The 23,035-nt window shown below is 42.7% G+C and overlaps 1 protein-coding gene across 2 annotated transcripts in view; it reads right to left on the reverse strand.

Annotated features, from left to right (window-relative positions):
• The window catches only part of LOC141105588 (phospholipid-transporting ATPase IK-like), a 381,958-nt gene that overhangs the window by 204,818 nt on the left and 154,105 nt on the right, over positions 1-23,035 (reverse strand). For both annotated transcript variants that reach the window (XM_073595530.1, XM_073595522.1), the window contains exons 8-12: positions 20,691-20,761; positions 16,319-16,401; positions 15,858-16,016; positions 14,352-14,440; positions 2,970-3,163 (exon numbers count right to left, since the gene is read on the reverse strand). In XM_073595530.1, coding sequence (XP_073451631.1) covers positions 2,970-3,163; positions 14,352-14,440; positions 15,858-16,016; positions 16,319-16,401; positions 20,691-20,761 — 596 coding nt within the window. The remainder of the gene's footprint in view (positions 1-2,969; positions 3,164-14,351; positions 14,441-15,857; positions 16,017-16,318; positions 16,402-20,690; positions 20,762-23,035) is intronic.

The raw sequence follows: 23,035 nt of genomic DNA on the forward strand, positions 1-23,035 counted from the left end.
TAAGGATCAGACCTGTCATAATTGCGGTAAGACAGGCCATCTTAAATGAGTGTGCCTCTGAACCCCAAGACAAAGACATATATGGTGGGAAGATATACATCATCATCTGAGTCAGAGGATGAGGAAGTGCTCCACAGATTAGACATACATCATATACGTTCAGCACCCTCCGCAATGACTGTAGAGGTAACCGTTGAGGGAAAGAAACTCAAGAAGGATGTAGACACAGGAGCAGCAGTTTCAGTTGTCACCCAGAAACAATGGAGACTACTACAGACCCGAACACCTGTCGGCCTAACACCAATCAAACTGCATACATACTCAAAGCAAATACTCCACTCACTGGGTTACACGAAAGTACAGGTATTGTACAAGGATCAGATAAAGAAACTGCCATTATATACCCTAGAAAATGGGGGTTCCCCTCTCTTTGGGAGAGACTGGATTGCTCACTTTGGTATGCCAGACATCGCCATAAATCCCTGTAACACCGTTACAATTCCATTAGGAGATAATGAGAGATGGGTGGTTTCCCTGAAGCAGCGGATCCCAAAGATCTTTGATGACCAGTTGTGATAGCACCAAATTTAACACACCTGCTCCCCATTCACACCTGAGACCTTACCTAACACTAACGAGTCACATGACATTGGGGGGGGGAAATGGCTAATTGGGCCCAATTTGGACATTTTCACTTAGGGTAGGGGTGTACTCACTTTTGTTGCCAGCGGTTTAGACATTAACGACTGTGTGTTGAGTTATTTTGAGGGGACGGCAAATTTACGCTGTTATACAAGCTGTACACTTACTACTTTACATTGTAGCAAAGTGTGATTTCTTCAGTGTTGTCACATAAAAAGATATAATAAAATATTTACAAAAATGTGAGGGGTGTACTCGCTTTTGTGAGATACTGTATGTGCTGGGTGTCCAATGTGCCTTTAAGGAGGATTGGGCTACCTCCAGGCCCATCTGCCCCTTATCTATACATTAGAATGCATGTGTTCCCTCTGTGGAGGCTCTCATAAATTTACAAGGGTTAGCACTGCAAGTAATACAGGGTGCCGTGAAGGGGCTTACACATGCGGTTTCAAATGTGTGCTAACTAGACCGTTTTTTCGCATACTGTTGGACAGGTAAATCAGTTGCTAAGCAGACTGGTTGGTGAGTTGAGCTGGGAATTGTCTCTGATTTTGTCTTTCATGCGTTGCCCTTCCATGTGCTCCTTGCTGTATAGGCTAGTTATAGGTGGGGGCAGGTGCCATCAGTTTGATACTGGTGTCAATTTGGTGAGGGGACACACTGGTCACCTTTGCTGCCATTGTGCTATGTGCTGGGTGTCCAATGTGCCCCTGTGCCTTTAAGGAGGATTAAGCTACTTCCAGGCCCACCTGCCCCTTATCTATCCATTAGAAGGTATGTGCTCCCACTGTGGAGACACTCATAAATGAAGTAGTGTTAGGACTGCAAGCAATAATACACAGAGTGCCGTGAAGGGGCCTTGCAGCTTACGCATGCGTTTGCAAATGCATTCTAACTAAACCCCCATTTTTAACGCATACTGTTCGACAGCTTAATTCGGTTGGTAAGCAGACTGGTTGGAGAGTTGAGCTGGGAATTCTTTTATGCGTTGCCCTTCCATGTGTTGCTTGATGTAAAGGCCAGTTATAGGTGGGGGCAGGGGCCATTTGTTTGTTACACAAGTATATCCCTCCTTAGTTACCCCCAACCCCAACCTTTTAAGCCCCTTTCTCCACCAATCTATCTTTCCAAGACAACTACTTGCCCCATGAAGTTTACTGTATTTATCGGCGTATAACACGCACTTTTCCCCCCTGAAAATAGGGGGCAAATCACGGGTGCGTGTTATACGTTGATAGTGTACCTCGGAAGGGAAGGAGAGGGACGAGCACCGCCAGAATTCACCAAGTCGTCATCTGCTATTTACTTGGCTCTCACTCGGCTCTCACGTCACACACACAGTCCCTCCTCCGCCACCGGCATTGGACCAGTGTTCTGTCTATCAAAGGAGCTGGTCCAATGCCGATGTTGGAGGAGGGATTGTGTATGTGATTGCCGACTAAACAGGAGATGATGGCTCTGTGATTTCCTGCACTGCATTGATGAGAGATGGTGAGGCTGCAGATGGGCGCAGTTCAGGCTGCAGATGGGCATAGATCAGGCTGCAGATGGGCATAGATCTGGCTGCAGATGGGCACAGATCAGGCTGCATTAAAGCTGCAGATGGGCACAGATCAGGCTGCATTGAAGCTGCAGATGGGCACAGATCTGGCTGCATTGAAGCTACAGATGGGCATAGATCAGGCTGCATTGAAGCTGCAGATGGGCACAGATCAGGCTGCATTGAGGCTGCAGATGGGCACTAATCAGGCTGTATTGAGGCTGCAGATGGGCACCAATCAGGCTGCATTGAGGCTGCAGATGGGCACTAATCAGGCTGCATTGATGGGCATTGGCCATTATTTTGCTTCAAAGTGGTTTATTTAAAAAAAAGTTTTTTCCTGAAACTTCCCTCTTAAATTGAAGGTGTGTGTTATACAGTAATTTAACCTAGTCTTAGAAAGGGTGTAGGTGGCAAACAAGAAAGATAAAGAATGCACTATTGCGTTGATGTATATGAATGTTATTGTTAGCTTCATGACTAGGACTGTGGAACCCTAATAATGACTCTTATTTTTGCTATTTTTTTTTTTTATTTTTAAAAAAGTTTTCTTAAAGGAGCCTGCATATGTGGTGTCCAGATATATTATGTTAGGCTTGGTTTACTTAGTGGATAAAGAGATTATGTTAAAATATTTCCTTATACCGTAATTTTTTCAATCATCTGACTGACTGCATAGAATACATAGAAGCTTTTTTTGTTGTGCACATTACAGCAATCAAAACAGACCACTGTAAACAATTTCATGTGTATATTTCTTTCTTTAGTAACAATCATGTTTCCTTACGTGATATACATTGACAATGGCACGATGGTGCTCATCAGTATAGTATAACTCCAGAAGTTTAGGAATGCACTGTAAGCTGGGGTTACATTGGAAGGTAGAGGTGGTATATAACTGTGCTTTTCTTGAAACCATGTAATCCAAAATCCTGATGCAATGGCTAGTGACATGGAGCATACAATTAAAATCACAAATACCTATAAGACAAAATATTAAGATTCATTTTAGTTTCAAATCTAAGTGATAAAGTTTTGTTTTACAATACATTCAGTGTATTTATTCCTGACACTTCTTATAATAGGAAGACTAAAAAAATTTAAGACGGGTCTATAGGTGCCAGTGATAAAGTAAAACTTCTAATGTCCTCTGTGTTAATGAAACTATGGGCCCTCTACAAAAATATCACTCAAAAATACATTATTATTTGTATATATTTTGTAAACAGCCCCCACCCAAAACTTTCCAATGTGGCTAGTATTAAAGCAAAATAGGAAAGATCTGTGAACATTAATACTTTAAGATGCAAGTTATTGTCCTAAAATTTGGGAAAGGACTGAGTGTAAGCTGATCATTAATAATAAAGGGGGGTATAGGAGCAGAGCAGGGGCCAATCATGGACTATGAGGAAAAAAAAGGAAGCAGAATTGTGGCTGAACATGTGTTGGATGGAAGAGAAACATATAAGGAAGGAATGCAACTTGTGTGTTAAACATGTGAAAAGTAGGCACATTGGAAGGGGAGAGAGAAAAAACAGCTGACAATCGAACATCTGGAGAGGCAAAAAAGGCAGTGTGAAAAAAAGAGGTAGATAGGAGGATTGTCAGGAATGTGAGCCAAAAACAGAACTGGAAATGATTGTTGCAGAAGGGTGCAGAAGAAAGAAAAGGGTAGCTAATCATGTGTCAACTGGGGTGAATGCAGAGGAATAATTATTCAAGGAACAGTAATGAAGACAGATATGCATAGACTTTCTAGAAAGTGCAGTGAACAGAAGTTAACACAGATGAAATTAATTCTGGTGCTTTGGTGTGACCATTCTTTGCCAACAACAACCAGTTCTATTGACCTTCATATCATTACCCCTCCTCTCTTTTCTCTATCCCAACCTCAACAATATACCAGGTGTCACAGTGTACGGGCAGTGATGACTTCACACTCTCCATACACAGAGCACATTTTTTCCATTACTTGCTGAATGGCCCTGCCAGCACCACCCGGTTTTCCAAACTTCAGTCTAAAGGTCGAAAAGAGCCAGGTGGGAAGCTATCAGCCAAATAGTGACTGCAGCCTAACACAGGCTGAACAAAAGAAATCTATGCCTGTAAGGCCAGTTTTAGTTAAAAGGATCTCACTGACACTCAGTTCCTAAATGTCTTGCAGGACAATTTCATGGTTCAGATGGTAGACGCACCAACTAGAAATAAAGCGTTACTGGACCTACTGATTACCAACAATACAGACCTGATTACGGATGTGGAAATATGGGGCGATTTAGGAAACAGCGATCACAGGTCAATTGGCTTCAGTATAAATCACACAAATAGGAAACATAGGGGAATACAAAGACACTGAATTTCAAAAGAGCCAACTTCCCTAAACTACGAACCTTGTTAGAAGGCATGAATTGGGATAAAATCTTAGGAGTAGGGATGAGCCGAACACCCCCCGGTTCGGTTCGCACCAGAACCCGCGAACGGACCGAAAGTTCGCACGAACGTTAGAACCCCATTGACGTCTATGGGACTCGAACGTTCGAAATCAAAAGTGCTCATTTTAAAGGCTAATTTGCATGGTATTGTCCTAAAAAGGGTTTGGGGACCCGGGTCCTACCCCAGGGGACATGTATCAATGCCAAAAAAACTTTTAAAAACGGCCGTTTTTTCGGGAGCAGTGATTTTAATGATGCTTAAAGTAAAAAAAAAAAAGTGAAATATTCCTTTAAATATCGTACCTGGGGGGTGTCTATAGTATGCCTGTAAAGTGACGCGTGTTTCCCATGTTTAGAACAGTCCCTGCACCAAATGTCATTTTTAAAGGAAAAAATCTCATTTAAAACTGCTTGCGGGTTTAATGTCATGTCGGGTCATGGCAATATGGATGAAAATCAGTGAGACAAACGGCATGGGTACCCCCCAGTCCATTACCAGGCCCTTTGGGTCTTGTATGGATATTAAGGGGAACCCCGCACCCAAATTAAAATAAGGAAAGGTGTGGGGCCACCAGGCCCTATATACTCTGAACAGCAGTATACAGGCGGTGCAAACAAGACAGGGACTGTAGGTTTGTTGTTAAGTAGAATCTGTTTGTAATTTTGAACATTTTTAACGTGTTTAGCTCCAGCCAAAAAATCTTTTCTAAGCTTTTTGGAAAACATAGGGAAGGGTTATCACCCCTGTGACATTTGTTTTGCTGTCTTTCCTCCTCTTCAGAAGATTTCACCTCACTTTTTTGTCCCAATGAAAAATGTTTTTTGAAAATTTGGGTTTTTTTGTGGAACAAGGATTGGAAAGCATCAGTGGAAAGGAGAAATTGTTTTCCCATATTAACTCTTACAGGAGAGAATTTCCCTTCCTAGGGGTAGATTTCATCTCACTTCCTGTTGTCTCCTTCCGTTTGCAAGTAGGAGTCGTTTGTAAGTTAGATGTTTGAAAGTAGGGTCCTGCCCTATATACTCAGCAGAAATTTGGGCCTTAGGTGTTGCTGTGGCCACAACACTGTAAGCCCTCACAGGGCCCTGCTGTGAAATATTAGATCAAGAATTGTAATTACATGCCCCTGTTGAACAGGAGCTGAAAAATTAGGCCTTAGGCACTGGTGCTGGTGCCACAACACTGCAACCCCTCACAGACACTCTAGTTGGAACGCAGGAACGAGCCCTGCTGCAAATTATTGCTTCAAAAATTGTAATTACACGCCCCTGTTAGACAGGGGCAGAAAAATTGGGCCTTAGGCACTGGTGCTGGTGCCACAACACTGCAACCCCTCACAGACACTCTAGTTGGAACGCAGGAACGAGCCCTGCTGCAAAGTATTGCATCAAAAATTGTAATTACACGCCCCTGTTAGACAGGGGCAGAAAAATTGGGCCTTAGGCACTGGTGCTGGTGCCACAACACTGCAACCCCTCACAGACACTCTAGTTGGAACGCAGGAACGAGCCCTGCTGCAAAGTATTGCATCAAAAATTGTAATTACACGCCCCTGTTAGACAGGGGCAGAAAAATTGGGCCCTAGGCACTGGTGCTGGTGCCACAACACTGCAACCCCTCACAGACACTCTAGTTGGAATGCAGGAACGAGCCCTGCTGCAAAGTATTACATCAAAAATTGTAATTACACGCCCCTGTTAAACAGGGGCTGAAAAATTGTGCCTTAGGCACTGGTGGTGGCGCCCAGAACCAAAAATGTTCTTACAAGCTATCAGCGTGATGATTGAGGAGGAAGAGGATAATTACTCAGGGATAGTCACTCAGCATCAGCATAGGCAGTCTTTGAAGGGATCTGAGATTTCAAAAAAAATTATTCGGTTACATCAGCATCAGGTGCTTGGTAGCTGGTGGTGATCCAAGACTCATTCATTTTTATGAAGGTCAGCCGATCGACCGAGTCGGTGGACAGACGCACCCTGTGATCGGTTACCACGCCTCCAGCAGCACTGAATGTGCGTTCCGAAAGAACGCTGGATGCAGGACAGGCCAGTAGCTCAATTGCATACTGTGCAAGCTCTGGCCAGTGATCCATCCTCAAGACCCAGTAACCCAGAGGATTTTCGGTGGGAAAGGTGTCCAAGTCTGATCTTGCCCCTAGGTATTCCTGCACCATGTAAAACAGACGCTGGCGATGGTTGCTGGAACCGATCATACCTTGGGGCTGCGGACCAAAAAATTGTCTGAACGCATCGGTCAGACGGCCACCTTCTCCACCGCTCCTTCTTTGACTGACCGAAGCCTCAGCAACACGTTGTCCAGAAACAGGAGTTTGTAACCTCCCAGTCTCTGGGAACGCGTTGCACAGACCTTTCTGCAAGGCCTCCCGAAGATGTTTCATCCTCTGCTCCCTCTGCGATGGCAAGATAAGGTCCGCAACCTTACCCTTGTAACGTGGATCAAGGAGGGTTGCCAGCCAGTATTGGTCCTTCTCCTTGATACCACGAATACGAGGATCCTTACGCAGGCTTTGCAGGATCAGGGAGGCCATGCAGCGTAGGTTTGCTGAGGCATTCGGTCCGGAGTCCTCTGGGTCACTAAGAACGACATGGTCCGCAGCCACCTCCTCCCAGCCACGTACAAGTCCATGTGTTTCTTGGGACTGATCCCTTAAAGACTGCTGCTGATGCTGAGTGCCAGGCTCCACCTCCATACTGACACAATCTTCCTCCTCCTCCTCTTCCTCCTCGTCCTCTTCCTGTGTGATCGGCGGGCACGCAGGAACACTGTCTGGATAAAGGGGGCCTTGAGAGCTAAGGAAGTCCTCCTCTTCCTGCCTCTGTTCTGCCTCAAGTGCCCTGTCCATTATTCCACGCAGCGTGTGCTCCAACAGGTGGACAAGGGGGACAGTGTCACTGATGCATGCACTGTCACTGCTCACCATCCTCGTGGCCTCCTCGAATGGTGACAGGACAGTGCATGCATCCCTGATCATGGCCCACTGGCGTGGGGAAAAAAAACCAAGCTCCCCTGACCCTGTCCTGGTGCCATAGTCGCACAGGTACTCATTGATGGCCCTCTGCTGCGTGTGCAGCCGCTGCAGCATGGCCAACGTTGAGTTCCACCTGGTGGGCATGTCACAGATTAGGCGGTTCTTGGGCAGGTTAAACTCCTTTTGGAGGTCCGTCAGCCGAGCACTGGCATTATATGACCGGCGGAAATGCACACAGACTTTCCTGGCCTGCCTCAGGACATCCTGTAAGCCCGGGTACCTGCCCAAGAACCGCTGCACCACCAAGTTAAGGACGTGAGCCAAACAGGGCACATGGGTCATTTGTCCCTGTCGGAGGGCAGAGAGGAGGTTGGTGCCATTGTCGCAAACCACCATTCCTGCCTTAAGTTGGCGTGGCGTCAACCACCTCTGAACCTGCCCCTGCAGAGCTGACAGAACCTCTGCCCCAGTGTGGCTCCTGTCCCCCAAGCACACCAGCTCAAGCACCGCATGGCATCTTTTGGCCTGCGTACTTGCGTAGCCCCTTGAACGCCTACGGAGCACCGCTGGTTCCGAGGAAGAGGCCATGGAGGAAGAAGAAGAGGAGGGGGTGGAGGAGAGAGGTGTGTCACAATCAGCATTTTGGAGGCGTGGTGGCAGAACAACCTCCAACACTACTGCACCTTGTCCTGCATCCTTCCCAGCTGCCAGCAGAGTCACCCAATGCGCCGTGAAACTTAGGTAACGTCCCTGTCCATGCCTGCTGGACCATGAGTCAGCGGTAATATGCACCTTACCGCTGACCGCCCTGTCCAGCGAGGCATGGACATTGCCTTCCACATGCCGGTAGAGAGCCGGAATCGCCTTCCGTGAGAAAAAGTGGCGTTTGGGTACCTGCCACTGAGGAACCGCACATTCCACAAACTCACGGAAGGGGGCAGAGTCTACCAACTGAAAAGGCAGCAGTTGAAGTGCTAGCAATTTTGCCAAGCTAGCATTCAACCGCTGGGCATGTGGATGGCTGGGAGCAAACTTCTTTCGGCGGTGCAGCAGCTGGGGCAGGGAAATTTGCCTGGTACAATCTGACGTCGGTGTACCAAAAGCAGATTGCCCACAAGTACTTGGCTGTGACACACCTAATTGTACACCTTCATTCCTCTCACTGCAGGTCTCAGAGAGGACTGAAGGTCTAGTGGGGTTGGAAATCTCAGCTGATGAGGAGCAAGGAGAGATCCTCTTTGTTCTTTGGTGTGGGTCTTTTAGATACGCTTGCCAACGAACTGCATGGCAGGTCAACATATGTCTGGTCAAGCATGTGGTACCCAAGCGGGAGATATTTTGGCCACGCGAGATACGCTTGAGACATATGTTGCAAATAGCAGCGGTGCGATCTGATGCACTCGTCTCAAAAAAGGCCCACACCAAAGAACTTTTTGAATAACGCGCAGAGACTGCAGCGCCCTGCACATGTGGAGCTTTGGGGTGTGATGCAGTCAATGTGTTGCCCTTAGGCTGGCCCCTGGAGGGCATCCTGCCTCGTTGGTGATGTGCTGCCGCCTCCTCCTCCTCCTCCTCCTCCTCCTCCTCCTCCTCCTCCTCTCTCCTATCAGGCACCCACGTTGAGTCAGTGACCTCATCATCCCCTCCCTCCTCATCACTGGAGCAAACCTGGCAGTATGCTGCAGCAGGGGGAGCATGACTGCCAGATTGCTGTCCTTCTTGGGCACCCCCTCTGTCCGCGCTCATGTTACTGCCTTCATCGAGCTCAGTATCGTCATCAGAGCCTTCCAAACGCTGGGCATCCTCCTGGAGCATGTACCCAACACTGTGGTCAAACAGTTCGAGGGAATCCTCATGAGGACATGGTGGAGCTAGGGAAGGAGTCACTGATGACATTGAGCTGAGGGAAGAGGCCGCTGCTTTGCCAGACAAAGCACCCTGGGCATGGGTGAGAGAGGATGAGGAGGATGAGGACGGCTTGGTCATCCACTCGACCAAGTCTTCCGCATGTTGCGGCTCAACATGGCCAGCTGCCGAAAAAAAGGCCAAGCGTGTCCCATGGCCACGTGCTGATGAGGATGCACCGTCTCCACGACCAGCACTAGACACAGAGCCTGCTTGCCCTCTCTTATTGGCTTGTGACTGTCTGCCTCTCCTTCTTGGCCTTCCAGACATACTAATGGCCTGTAGCTGCACTAAGCTGGGATAGAACACCTGTAATTTTCTTCAAGTAGCTTTATATACTGTAACCAGACAAGCCTGCCTGTCAGTAGGAAGATAACAGGAACGGATCTAGCTGAACACTGTGAGCAGGACGCACTGTACTAAATGTAAATAGTCTAGCTGCCTGACCGTGGTACTAATAGGATCAAATAGAACACCTGTAATTTTCTTCAGGTAGCTTTATATACTGTAACCAGACAAGCCTGCCTGTCAGTAGGAAGATAACAGGAACGGATCTAGCTGTACACTGTGAGCAGGACGCACTGTACTAAATGTAAATAGTCTAGCTGCCTGACCGTGGTACTAATAGGATCAAATAGAACACCTGTAATTTTCTTCAGGTAGCTTTATATACTGTAACCAGACAAGCCTGCCTGTCAGTAGGAAGATAACAGGAACGGATCTAGCTGTACACTGTGAGCAGGACGCACTGTACTAAATGTAAATAGTCTAGCTGCCTGACCGTGGTACTAATAGGATCAAATAGAACACCTGTAATTTTCTTCAGGTAGCTTTATATACTGTAACCAGACAAGCCTGCCTGTCAGTAGGAAGATAACAGGAACGGATCTAGCTGAACACTGTGAGCAGGACGCACTGTACTAAATGTAAATAGTCTAGCTGCCTGACCGTGGTACTAATAGGATCAAATAGAACACCTGTAATTTTCTTCAGGTAGCTTTATATACTGTAACCAGACAAGCCTGCCGGTCAGTAGGAATTTAACAGGAACGGATCTAGCTAAACACTGTGAGCAGGACGCACTGCACTAAATGTAAATAGCAGGAACGGATCTAGCTGAACACTGTGAGCAGGACGCACTGCACTAAATGTAAATAGTCTAGAAGATAACAGGAACGGATCTAGCTGAACACTGTGAGCAGGACGCACTGCATTAAATGTAAATAGTCTAGATAGAAGATAACAGGAACGGATCTAGCTAAACTGAATACAGTGTATATATATATATGCAACACCTGGGATGCATATATATACACAATACACTGTAAGTGCAGCTAACTGACTGACTGTTCTGCCTAATCTATCTAACTCAAATCAAATGACACTGTCTCTCTCTCTCTCTATCTCTCAGCACACCGGAACACACACTACACAGGGCCGCCGTGCAGGCGGCCTTATATAGTGTGGGGTGTGTACTAAATGCCCTGAGCCGTAATTGGCCAAAGCCACCCTGGCTTTGGCCAATTACAGCTCTCTCTACTGACAGCGCTGTGATTGGCCAAGCATGCGGGTCATAGTGCATGCTTGGCCAATCATCAGCCAGCAATGCACTGCGATGCCGCAGTGAATTATGGGCCGTGACGCGCCACACGAATTTAGCGCGAACGGCCCATAACGTTCGCAATTCGGCGAACGATCGAACAGCCGATGTTCGAGTCGAACATGGGTTCGACTCGAACACGAAGCTCATCCCTACTTAGGAGCAAAAACATTGAGGAGAGATGGGTTTGCTTTAAGAGCATATTAAATAAGGGCATTAGCCAATGCATCCCATTGGGTAATACATTTAAAAGAGCAAACAAAAGTCCTGGATGGCTTAACTCCAATGTAAAAATGCATATAAAAGCAAAAGGAGAATGCCTTCAAAAAATACAAGGTTGAGGGATCATGATCAGCATTCAGACTTTATAAAGAATGCAACAAGAAATGTAAGGGTGCAATTAGGGCGGCTAAGATAGAACATGAAAGAGCGGAGGAGAGCAAAAAAAACCCAAGAAATTCTTTAAGTACGTGTCAGGGCTGGGCTCAGCCCTTCCTTCTCTGAGCTGGCCGCTCAGCTGTTGGCTAATTGCCAGCTCCCATCTCTCTCCACAGTTACCCAGCTGTTGTTGATTCTGCTCATCAGTCCTGCCTACTTAAAGTCGTCCAGCTCACTTTATCTCTGCCTTTGCCTTTGTCAACATCACAGAGACTTTCTCCTGCATTCCTGTTGAAGACTAGCTCGGCTGACGTTCCTTCTGGCTCCTGATCCTGCCTGCCGTACTACTACGTTTATCTCTGGCTCTCTGACATTTGCTTGGCTGACTACCCGATCCGGTTACTGTACTCTGGCTTGTTTTGACTACACTTACTCTGTTTACCTTATTATTATTATTATTATTATTATTATTAAACAAGTGTGATTTAACTTTACTTCTGTCTCGGTCTGATTCATAGTTCCTAAAAGTATGTAAACAGTAAAAAAGGGAGGACAGACCATATTGGCCCCATAAAGAAAGGAAGAATATCTGGTTACAAAGGATGGGGAGATGGCGAAGGTATTGAATTTATTCTTCTCCTCAGTCTTCACGAGGGAATCGGGGGGCTTCAGTAACCAAAACTGCACTGTTTATCCTCATGACACATCACAGGAAGCACCTCCATAGTTAACAGAGGACAGAATTAAAATTAGACTTGGGAAACTTAACATTAATAAATCACCGGGACCAGATAGCTTGCATCTGAGGGTACTTAGGGAACTCAGTCAAGTAATTGCCAGACCATTGTTCCTAATTTTTACTGACAGTCTACTGACTGGAATGGTACCAGGTGATTGGAGAAAAGCCAATGTAGCACCAATATTTAAAAAGGGCCCCAAATACATCCCTGGGAATTATATAGTATGCAAACTCTTGGAGGGGATGATAAGGGACCATATACAAGATTTTAGTAATGAGAACGGTATCATTAGCAGTAATCAGCATGGATTCATGAAGAATCGTTCTTGCCAAACCAATCAATTAACCTTCTATGAGGAGGTCAGTTGCCATCTAGATAAAAGAAGGCCCGTAGACATGGTGTATCTGGATTTTGCAAAATCATTTGACACAGTTCCCCATAAACATTTACTGTACAAAATAAGGTCAGTTGGCATGGACCATAGGGAGAGTACATGAATCTGAAACTGGCTACAAAGGCGAGTTCAGAGGGTGGTGATAAATGGGGTGTAAAAGGAATGGTCAGAGGTGGGTAGTGGGGTCCCCCAGGGTTCTGTGCTGGGACCAATCCTATTTATTTTGTTCATAAACAACCTGGAGGATGGGGTAAACAGTTCAATCTTTGTATTTGTGGACAATACTAACCTAAGCAGGGCAATTACTTCTCTGCAGGATGTGGAAACCTTGCAAAACGATCTGAACAAATTATTGAGGTGGGCAACTACATGGCAAATGAGGTTTAATGTTGAAAAATGTAAAATAATGCATTTAGTTGGCAAAAATATGAACGCAATCTATACACTGGGGAGAAAACCTCTGGGGAAATCTAGGATGGAAAAGGACCTGGGGGTCCTAGTAGATGATGCAATGCCAAGCTGCTCCTAACAAAGCAAACAGAATAATGGTATGCATTAAAAAGGGGATCAACTTCAGAGATAAAACGATAATTCCCCCGCTCTACAAGACTCTGGTCCGGCCACACCTAGAGTATGCTGTCCAGTTCAGGGCACCAGTCCTCAGGAAGGATGTGCTGGAAATGGAGTGAGTACAAAGAAGGGCAACTAAGCCAATAAAGGGTCTGGAGGATATTAGTTATGAGGAAAGGTTGCGAGCACTAAACTTATTCTCTCTGGAGAAGAGACGCTTGAGAAGGGATATGATTTCAATTTATAAATACCATACTGGTGACCCCACAATAGGGATAAAACTTTTTCACGGAAGGGAGTTTAACAAGACACGTGGCCACTCATTAAAATTAGACAAAAAGAGGTTTAACCTTAAACTACGTAGAGGGTTCTTTACTGTAAGAGCAGCAAGGATGTGGAATTCCCTTCCACAGGCGATGGTCTCAACGGGAGGCATCGATAGTTTTAAAAAACTATTAGATAAGCACCTGAACAACCGCAACATACAGGGATATACAATATAATACTGACATACAGCATAATCACACACATATGTTGGAATTGATGGACTTGTGTCTTTTCTCAACCTCACCTACTATGTAACTATGTAACTGACCAGTTATATTCCCTGACAACCAAGCATGCACACGTTTAATACAGCACATTCACAATTTGCTAGGTACAGATGCTATTGTGTGTAGAGCTGGCCTTCACCACATGGGCATAATATTTTCAATGTATGGACACTGATTGCTTAATAATTTGGCAGCACTTTGGTTACAAATTTGGTAGAAGATTACTAAACAGAATGGCCTATAGCACTGGCCCAAAATAGTTTTTTTTCTTTTACAGGTTTTAGGATGTACGCGTATGTGGGCATCATACATGGAAAATGACAGCTCATTATTAGAGAAGGACTTCACATAACGGTCTTGAAAGCAAAGTCATTAATGTATTGCTTATAAAATTATACATAAACCTATTTTATTTTTAATTATATCTGATTTATTAGCAATAATCCATGTAGGTGACATGAAAGAACAGTGCTAGTTTTAGTTTATAGTTCAAAACCTCTGTAAGGTTTAATTCAGTAGATGGAATGTAAGGTATAGAATAGATATCTATTTTCAGAATCACATGAATCAATTGAAAATTTGGCACTATATAAATTATATACTTACAGTGGCCACAAGGTAATTCATCATAATGTCTAATTTTGTTTTCTTTAATTTAACCTTTCCACAGTTCTTCATTATTTTGGTGTCAACCCCTTTTGAAGAGAAATAATCCATCACTATTACACTTTTAGGTTCACCAACCAGCCAAAACAAATTTTTCATGAATTTTTTCATTATTTTACATTACAGTGTGTGCAGCAAGCTGACTGGAACTCCTCTGCTTCATTTTGCATAGTAAGGCAGCCTCAATAGTTTGACAGCAGTGTTCCTTTCAATCTTACAGATGTGTGAACTAAGTGGATAGCATTACAGGCTGCACCTTGCTACACAGGGGTGATATTAGCATTGCTCTATTGCGAGCAAGGCCGTGAATGTTTTAACCTTACTATAGGAAAAACCATTTACTGATAAAAATATTTTTTTTCCAGCATAGCTGAATAAAAAGACAGAAAGGAATTGCAATGCAAGGTTTAAGGGCATAAGACTAGCCATATATATATAAATGTTTATATTTGGCTTCACATAACGCTTTAATTCTTTTTAAGGATGAGTCTCCCCTCTTGATCTTTAAGTTGTGTGTGTTTCTTAGCTCATTTTACCACGTGCAAGCAGAAAATAGGTAAACATTTTTGAATATGTTTTTTTAGTTATGAAAAAAAAATGTATGCAAAAATGTTATACAGTCTCTGTAATTTTTTAAAGTGAAATTGAACAAATCATATCCTTCTATAGTGTGTACTTGTCTCAGTCTATAGTATTTAGTGTTTTCCTGAATGCTCTCTCCTTTCTCTGCTATCTGTCTGAGTCACTTCTGACAGTCTATGCCAACACCAGGCAATACTGGGAGATGGCCCTGCACCCCCTCCAGAACACAGACGATGATTGACAGCCTTAGATGTGCATGTTTACCCAAGAGAGAGGTGTGTGTGTATCCATTCCCTCCACTCAGGTCTCAGATTACACTCAACTCTCCTCTCTGTGCTGTGCAGTGTGTGACATCAGAAGCCCACCCCCTGCCTGCTGGAGCTGAGAAATGCTGACTATATTCTGTACAGTGAATGGCTGTAGAGAAGAGAGGTCTACAGATAAACAGGTACAACTTATGCAGGAGGATTTATTTAATTTCTATCTATTCCCTGAGGCTAGTCACTTCAGTGCATATACTGTATGTAAGGCTTTATTATCACCTTTAAAGTGGTTGTAAACCCGTTTTAAAGACTTGTAAAAAAAAAAAAAACCTGCAAGACAAAGGCATAATGAGCTAGTATGTATAGCATACTAGCTCATTATGAATTACATACCTGAGATCGAAGCCCCCACAGTGGTCCTCGTTCACTGCTCCGGCGGCCAACATCGCTCCGGGGGGGTTACTTCCGGAAGCCGCAATGACGTCACTCCCGCGCATGTGTGTGGGAGCAGCCGGTAACTGCACATTACAACTGAAGCAACGGCACGTACGTGCCGGTTAACATTTGTTATGTAACAAGTTATAATGTTATGTTTAAGTACCTGCATAAATTACTAGTCCAAAGCAATACTTAGTATTCCTTATCTTACAGCCCCTTAAAAGAATACAGTCATTGTCCAAAGAACACTTCTCTCCATTCCACTCCAGTGTTCCTGTAAAGGAATGCATGTTGCTGTTGGCTTCTTCACAGATGATTTTACCTGTAATGTTTACAGCGAACATATGAAACCATTCTGGTAAATGCATAATTCCCAAATTATATTGTACTACTATTACTAAACTAATACTGTACAGTGTAAGTGTTGCTGGGGAAAGAAAGAAAAAACTATTGCCATATATGCAGTTTACATATATAAACATATTTACATACAATTTGCTTATGTAAATCAGTCTTTTAGTGTGTGAGCCAGTTTGTCTAGTATAACAGTGTGATAAACCCTTCACTTTCTTCTTTACATCATACACAAAAATGTTTGCATTTTTTTTCCAATAGCATTCTTACCATCGAATGCAGCCAGTGCTTCTGTTGTGCAAAGTTCACGATGTGTAACCATCAAGGCTTGCTTAAACTTTAGATTTGTTTCTCTAACAGAGCAAAAATAAATACAAAGCTTTTTAAGTCCAATCAAATACAAAACACAGTTGATTCAAAATTTTTCAGTTTTTTAAGATCAGTCTGGCAATTTAAACATTTTATTACACAGCTTTTATGCAAGATACAAACATTTTCTAGTCAGATTGAATTAGGAAACACGTGAATCCTGTGTGAAAGTTATGTGATTCTTGGGTGTAAACATTCAATTTAAATTAAATTTAAAATTATATATTGACACCCTTTGTTTTAAATGGCAGGCTTTTAGAGAGCTACACTCTCATGACATGCATGTGTATCAGTTACTATTTTATAGACTTGACATATGGTAAAAGCAATAACAAATACAACAAGTTAACACTTAGAAATAAGGTTGTAACAATGAACGCAAAAATCATGAATTAGAAAGATAAAGGTAAATAAGATGCTGACCAGCCGACCACTGTGTAAGTGATTTCACAACACTTCTAATAATGAATACAAAATAAAAATCAGTGTAGCGCAGCAAAAAATATATAACCATGTGATCACATACAAAAACAGTGTATAATGTGATAAAAATATTGCACAAAAATAAGTCCTCTGTGAATTAATAATATTGTCCTTCAATACACCCTGTTCCTGATCTTTAAACACTGTGATTATCCACTACCAAGCAAAATGCCTGCTCACCTCCGTGTAAGTAAAAAAAACAGCTTGTCTCATCACAGCCCAGGTAAATGGATCCACTCCTTCTCTCCTCCTAACTGCAATACGTATTCCCGAACTCATGGGTACCCTCAGGTCCACCGTGCAAAAAAAGAGACAGCTTTTCTCATTAGAGCCCAGGTAAATGGCTCCAATCCTCCTCACTTCCTCAATACAATATAGCATCCCGTCCTCACAGGTATCCTCAGATTATACTGTATGTAGCAGTGGTCATCAACCCTGTCCTCAGGGCCCACTAACAGGCCAGGTTTTATGTATTACCTTGGGGAGATGCAGACTAGAATACTGCAATCACTGAGCAGCAAATGATATCACCTGTGATGTATTTCAGTTATCTTGCAAACATGGCCTGTTAGTGGGCCCTGACGACAGGAGTTGAGAACCACTGATATATAGATCAAAGCAGAAAGGACAGACATGGTGTATTCTGTATAGAATATTTATTTTAAACCCCACTTAAAATGTTACATTTACAAGAAATAAGCATCATCTGGCTCACCACCTAGCTCGATGCAACTCCGCTAAAACCTCACACAGCTCTACTCCTCCTCTAGATGCGTGTTGACACATGATAGGGCTTCTGCAGTAGGTTCACCTACTGCAGAAGTCCTATCACGTGGTGACACGCGTCTAGGGGAGGAGCAAAGTTGTGTGAGGTTTTACCAGAGTCGCACTGAGCTAGGTGGTGAGCCAGATGATGCACTATAACATGTTTTTTATACTTGTACTTTTTATACTTCTGTACCTGGGCTGTGATGAGACAAGCTGTTTTTTTAGTTACACGGAGGTGAGCAGGCATTTTGCTTGGTGGTGGATAATCACAGTGCTTAACGATCAGGCACAGGGTGTATTGAAGGACAATATTATTAATTCACGGAGGACTTATTTTTGTACATTATTTTTATCACATTATACACTGTTTTCGAATGTGATCACATGGTTATATATTTTTTGCTGCACTACACTGATTTTTATTTTGTACTAATAACAAGTGAACACTGTCCCGTACCAATTCAGAATTAAAATTTTACATTTTATGCATCTAATTGTAACATCCTAATTATAAATATTTTTTCATTTCTTGCCCGACTGTCCTCTTCCTCAACTTTTGCTTTGGCTTTTACAATTATACTTCCTCCGCACTTTAAGGGCAAAACTTTTTTTATTTTGGATAGAGTGATAACCTCTGTCTGTTTTTTTTTTTGTCATCTGTGTCACATTGGGGAGACTTCCCTTCACTTCCTGTCCTATAGACAAAACAGGAAGTGGGAGAAAATCCCTCCAAAGTGAGGGAATCGCAGTGTGTGACAAGATCACCAGAACTAGTGTGATCACTGGAAGAGTTCCCTTCTATTATTTTTCTGGGAACAACCCAAAATTTGGGATTTTCTTTTACTTCTACTGATAACAGTAAACAGGACAAATAGAGAGGATGAATCTCCCTAATGGGGACATAGACAGCAACAAAAACTGACAGGTGTCCTAATCTTCCTTCACTCTACCCAAAACAAAAAAAATAGTTTTCCTTTTGGTTATACTTTAAGCATCATATTTCATTATTAATGATGGTAAAACCTAAAAATATTCTCAACTTCATTTGCCTTCTTATGTTTATTTTTATGACAAGTATATCAATTATTTCTGTCTCACAGAATATTTGTTTTCTGCATGCCAGGCTATAAAAATGTGTGATAGGACCTTGTTGTCAGAAATTCCGACCGTGTGTGGGCTTCATCACACATTTTCCATTGGAATTTCCGACACACAAAGTTTGAGAGCAGGCTATAAAATTTTCTGACAAAAAAATCCGTTGTCGGAAATTCAGATCGTGTGTACACAAATCCGACGCACAAAGTGCCACGCATGCTCAGAATAAATAAAGAGATGAAAGCTATTGGCTACTGCCCCGTTTATAGTCCCGATGTACGTGTTTTACATCACTGCGTTCAGAATGATCGGATTTTCCGACAACTTTGTGTGAGCGCGTGTATGCAAGACAAGTTTGAGCCAACATCCATCGGAAAAAATCCATGGATTTTGTTGTTGGAATGTCCGATCAATGTCCGACCGTGTGTACAGGGCATTACACTTTTTTTATAATAAATGAAAAAAATCATTTATTTTCCATGAATAAACAATTGTGTACGCACCGATAAATACTCTAATGCCCTGTATACACGGTCCAATAGCTTTCGTCTCTTAATTCATTCTGAGCATGCGTGGCACTTTGTGCGTCAGATTTGTGTACACATGATCGGAATTTCCGACAATGGATTTTGTTGTCGGAAAAATTTATACCAAGCTCTCAAACATTGTGTGTCGGAAATTCCTATGGAAAATGTGTGATGGAGCCTACACACGGTCGGAATTTCCGACAACATGGTCCTATCACACATTCTCCATCGGAAAATCCTATCGTGTGTACAGGGCATAAGTGCATAAATACAGAGAATTTGAGACAGTTTCTTTCATTTAATGTGCCTCCTGTGCTTGCAAGTGGTACAGAATTTGTAAAGACTGCTATGTCTATATGTATATTCCAATATCTTATTGCATATTTACAAATCATTTTCTAGAATGAAAGTGTTTTGTTTCTTTTGCAATCAGCTGTAGAATTGTTTCATTTATGTATGATAGGACATGTCTTTATCATAGCAAACATCTTTTTTTTCGGTAATTGTTTTGTGCTGGTCTCTTTGGTTTCAAGTGTGCAATGGAAATATATGCAGATTTGCAATGGAAATTAGAGGTTACAATGTCAACAAAGTTATGTTTTGCATTTTGTTGAAAAAGCTAGGTTTCTTTATGCAGCTGTCACAACTATACTCAATGTTACGTAAACCTGCCTGTCTGACCTCTCTAAAAAGCAAATGCTTTATTTTAATATTCCTTTTTATTATTCCAAGGCTTCAAAAGTTTCAGGTGCCTTGTGTTTAGGAGATAAATGTATATGTACTTAAAGTGCAGTTCCACCCACTTTTACAACTCTTCAGAATCCCTCACTAAACTGTGCACTGTAAACGAATTGGATATTTTTTTATTTTTTTTCTCAGCACTTACTGTATATCTGCTGTATTCATTTTTCACTTCCTCCTCCCTGGCCGCGGCCCATCGCATCATTTCCTGTTTGCAATGCCTTCTGGGAAGGGGTTGCAACTTCCTCTGAAACTGCCATTGCTATGGAAACCTGATCTGAAACCTATTACACTGCTTGTGCTGCACTGAGCATGTGCGAGATCTGCAAGGATGAGATCCAGGAAGAAATACAGTCTGGCTTCAGATGCCCAGACTTAAGATGGCCGCGGCCTGCTGTAAGTTTATAAAATAACAAACTACTGCTATAAACTAACAAAACAGACCTTAGTTTACAGACTAACTTTACTAGAATACATTAAGCTTGTGTATTATAGGGGTATTTTTATTTAAAAAGTATAATTTCGGCCGGAACACCACTTTAACACATTTTTAACATTTTTAACATTTGTCTGTGCTTTGGTGTATTATATATGTACCCTTGACAGCCAGATAAATTTAAATGCTTAAAACTCAATGTGAACTTGAATCCATTCCTTACCCATCTATATCTGCTGTCTCCACATAACACAGACTGTTCTGTTCTGATGAGTACAGCAAAAGCAGATCTGCCTGTAAAAATAAAGCAGCTTCACTTGAAAAATTCACAGACCAACTACACAGCTTAACAAAAATGCATTATACTGTATAAGGCTGGGTTCGCACTAGTGCAAATTGGATGCAGGTTTTAAAAAGGAATGTATTGTGTACAGGAGATCATATTGTCAGGAATATCAACCTCATCTGCTGGGCCAATGCTTTAAAAATGGCCATCCTTCTTGGCTTAAATGCAGAGACAGTTTTTTTTGCACAGAGTAGAGGATTTGGGGTTTCATGTCCTCTTTATATTTTTTATACTCCTCCCCTTTCTTTTACTTAAAATTTCCCTCGCACTCAGCATAGAAGGGTGTCAATTGATAATTGAACTCACCATGCCCACGTTCTCCATTCCTCTTTCTGTTATTCATTTAAACCATGTTAGCTACCTTTCAATTGCTTTTAGTTGAAGGTACGTAATATAAGCTTTCCTAATTCACTGTGAATATTCTATTAAGGTTATCTAATACAACAGTGCACCTTCCAAATTCTAACAAAACATTATCAAAATCTGGCTGTCTGTCCGGTCTCACCTGCAGCTCGAAAATGATGCTCACTGTCTGTTCTCCAGTATAACTTTGTAGTCCTGCTTTTTTGTTTGAATCTACAGTGAAGGAAAAAAGTATTTGATCCCCTACTGATTATGTATATTTGCCCACTGACAAGGAAATTATCAGTCTATAATATTAATGGTAGGTGTAGTTTAATAGTTAGAGACAGAATAACAGCAAAAAAATATAGAAAAACCCCTTCACAAAACATGACTTAGTACTTGGTAGCAAAACCCTTGTTGGCAATCACAGAGCTCAGACGTTTCTTGTAGATGGCCACCAGGTTTGCACACATCTCAGGAGGGATTTTGTCCCACTCCTCTTTGCAGATCCTCTCCAAGTCATTAAGGTTTTCGAGGCTGACGTTTGGTAACTCGAACCTTCAGCTCTCTCCACATATTTTCTATGGGATTAAGGTCTGGAGACTGGCTAGACTACTCCAGGACCTTATTGTGCTTCTTCTTTAGCCACTCCTTTGTTGCCTTGGCAGTGTGTTTTGGGTCATTGTCATGCTGGAATACACATTCCCAATCCATTTCCCTGGCTGAGGGAAGGGGGTTCTCAACCAAGATTTGACAGTGCATGGACCCGTCCATTGTCCCTTTGATGCAGCGCAGTTGTCCTGTCCCCTTAGCAGAACACCCCCAAAGCATAATGTTTCCACCTCCATGTTTGACAGTGGGGATGGTGTTCTTGGGGTCATAAGCAGCATTCCTCCTCCAAACACAGCGAGATGAGTTGATGCCAAAGAGCTCGATTTTGGTCTCATCTACCCATAACACTTTCACCCAGCTCTCGTCTGAATCATTCAGATGTTCATTAGCAAACTTCAGATGGGCCTGTACATGTGCTTTCTTGAGCAGGGGACATTGCAGTTTCAATCCTTCATGGTGTAGTGTGTTACCAATTGTTTTCTTGGTGACTATGGTCCCAGCTGCCTTGAGATCATTGACAAGATTTTAGTTCTGGGATGATTCCTCACCGTTCTCATGATCATTGAAACTCCATGAGGTGAGATCTTGCATGGAGCCCCAGACCGAGGGAGATTGACAGTTATTTTGTGTTTCTTCCATTTGCGAATAATCGCACCAACTGTTATCACCCTCTCACCAAGCTGCTTGGCGATGGTCTTGTAGCCCATTCCAGCTTTGTATAAGTCTACAATCTTGTCCCTGACATCCTTGGACAGCTCTTTGGTATTGGCTGTGGTGGAGAGATTATAATCTGATTGATTGCTTCTGTGAACAGGTGTCTTTTATACAGGTAACAAGCAGAGATTAAGAGCACTCCCTTTAAGAAAGTGCTCCTAACCTCAGCTCATTACCTGTATAGAAGACACCTGGGAGCCAGAAATCTTACTGACTGATAGGGGATCAAATACTTATTTCACTCATTAAAATGCAAATCAATTTATAACTTTTTTGAAATGCATTTTTCTGCATATTTTTTTGTTATTCTATCTCTCACTGTTAAAATAAACCTACCATTAAAATTATAGACTGATCATTTCTTTGTCAGTGGGCAAACATACAAAATCAACAGGGGGATCAAATACTTTTTTCCCTCACTGTATCTGCATAAAGCAGAAGTATAAATCCCATAATGCCTCTTTCTTTGGGAGACATGCCTGTGGCTATCACAGTTTTGCAATGACTCATTGGATTTGTAGTTTTACTATAGCTGAGGTTTTCAACCCCTG

The sequence above is a fragment of the Aquarana catesbeiana genome, linkage group LG01 (genome assembly GCF_042186555.1).
Source record: "Aquarana catesbeiana isolate 2022-GZ linkage group LG01, ASM4218655v1, whole genome shotgun sequence".
In the NCBI taxonomy this organism is placed as follows: Eukaryota; Metazoa; Chordata; class Amphibia; order Anura; family Ranidae; genus Aquarana; species Aquarana catesbeiana.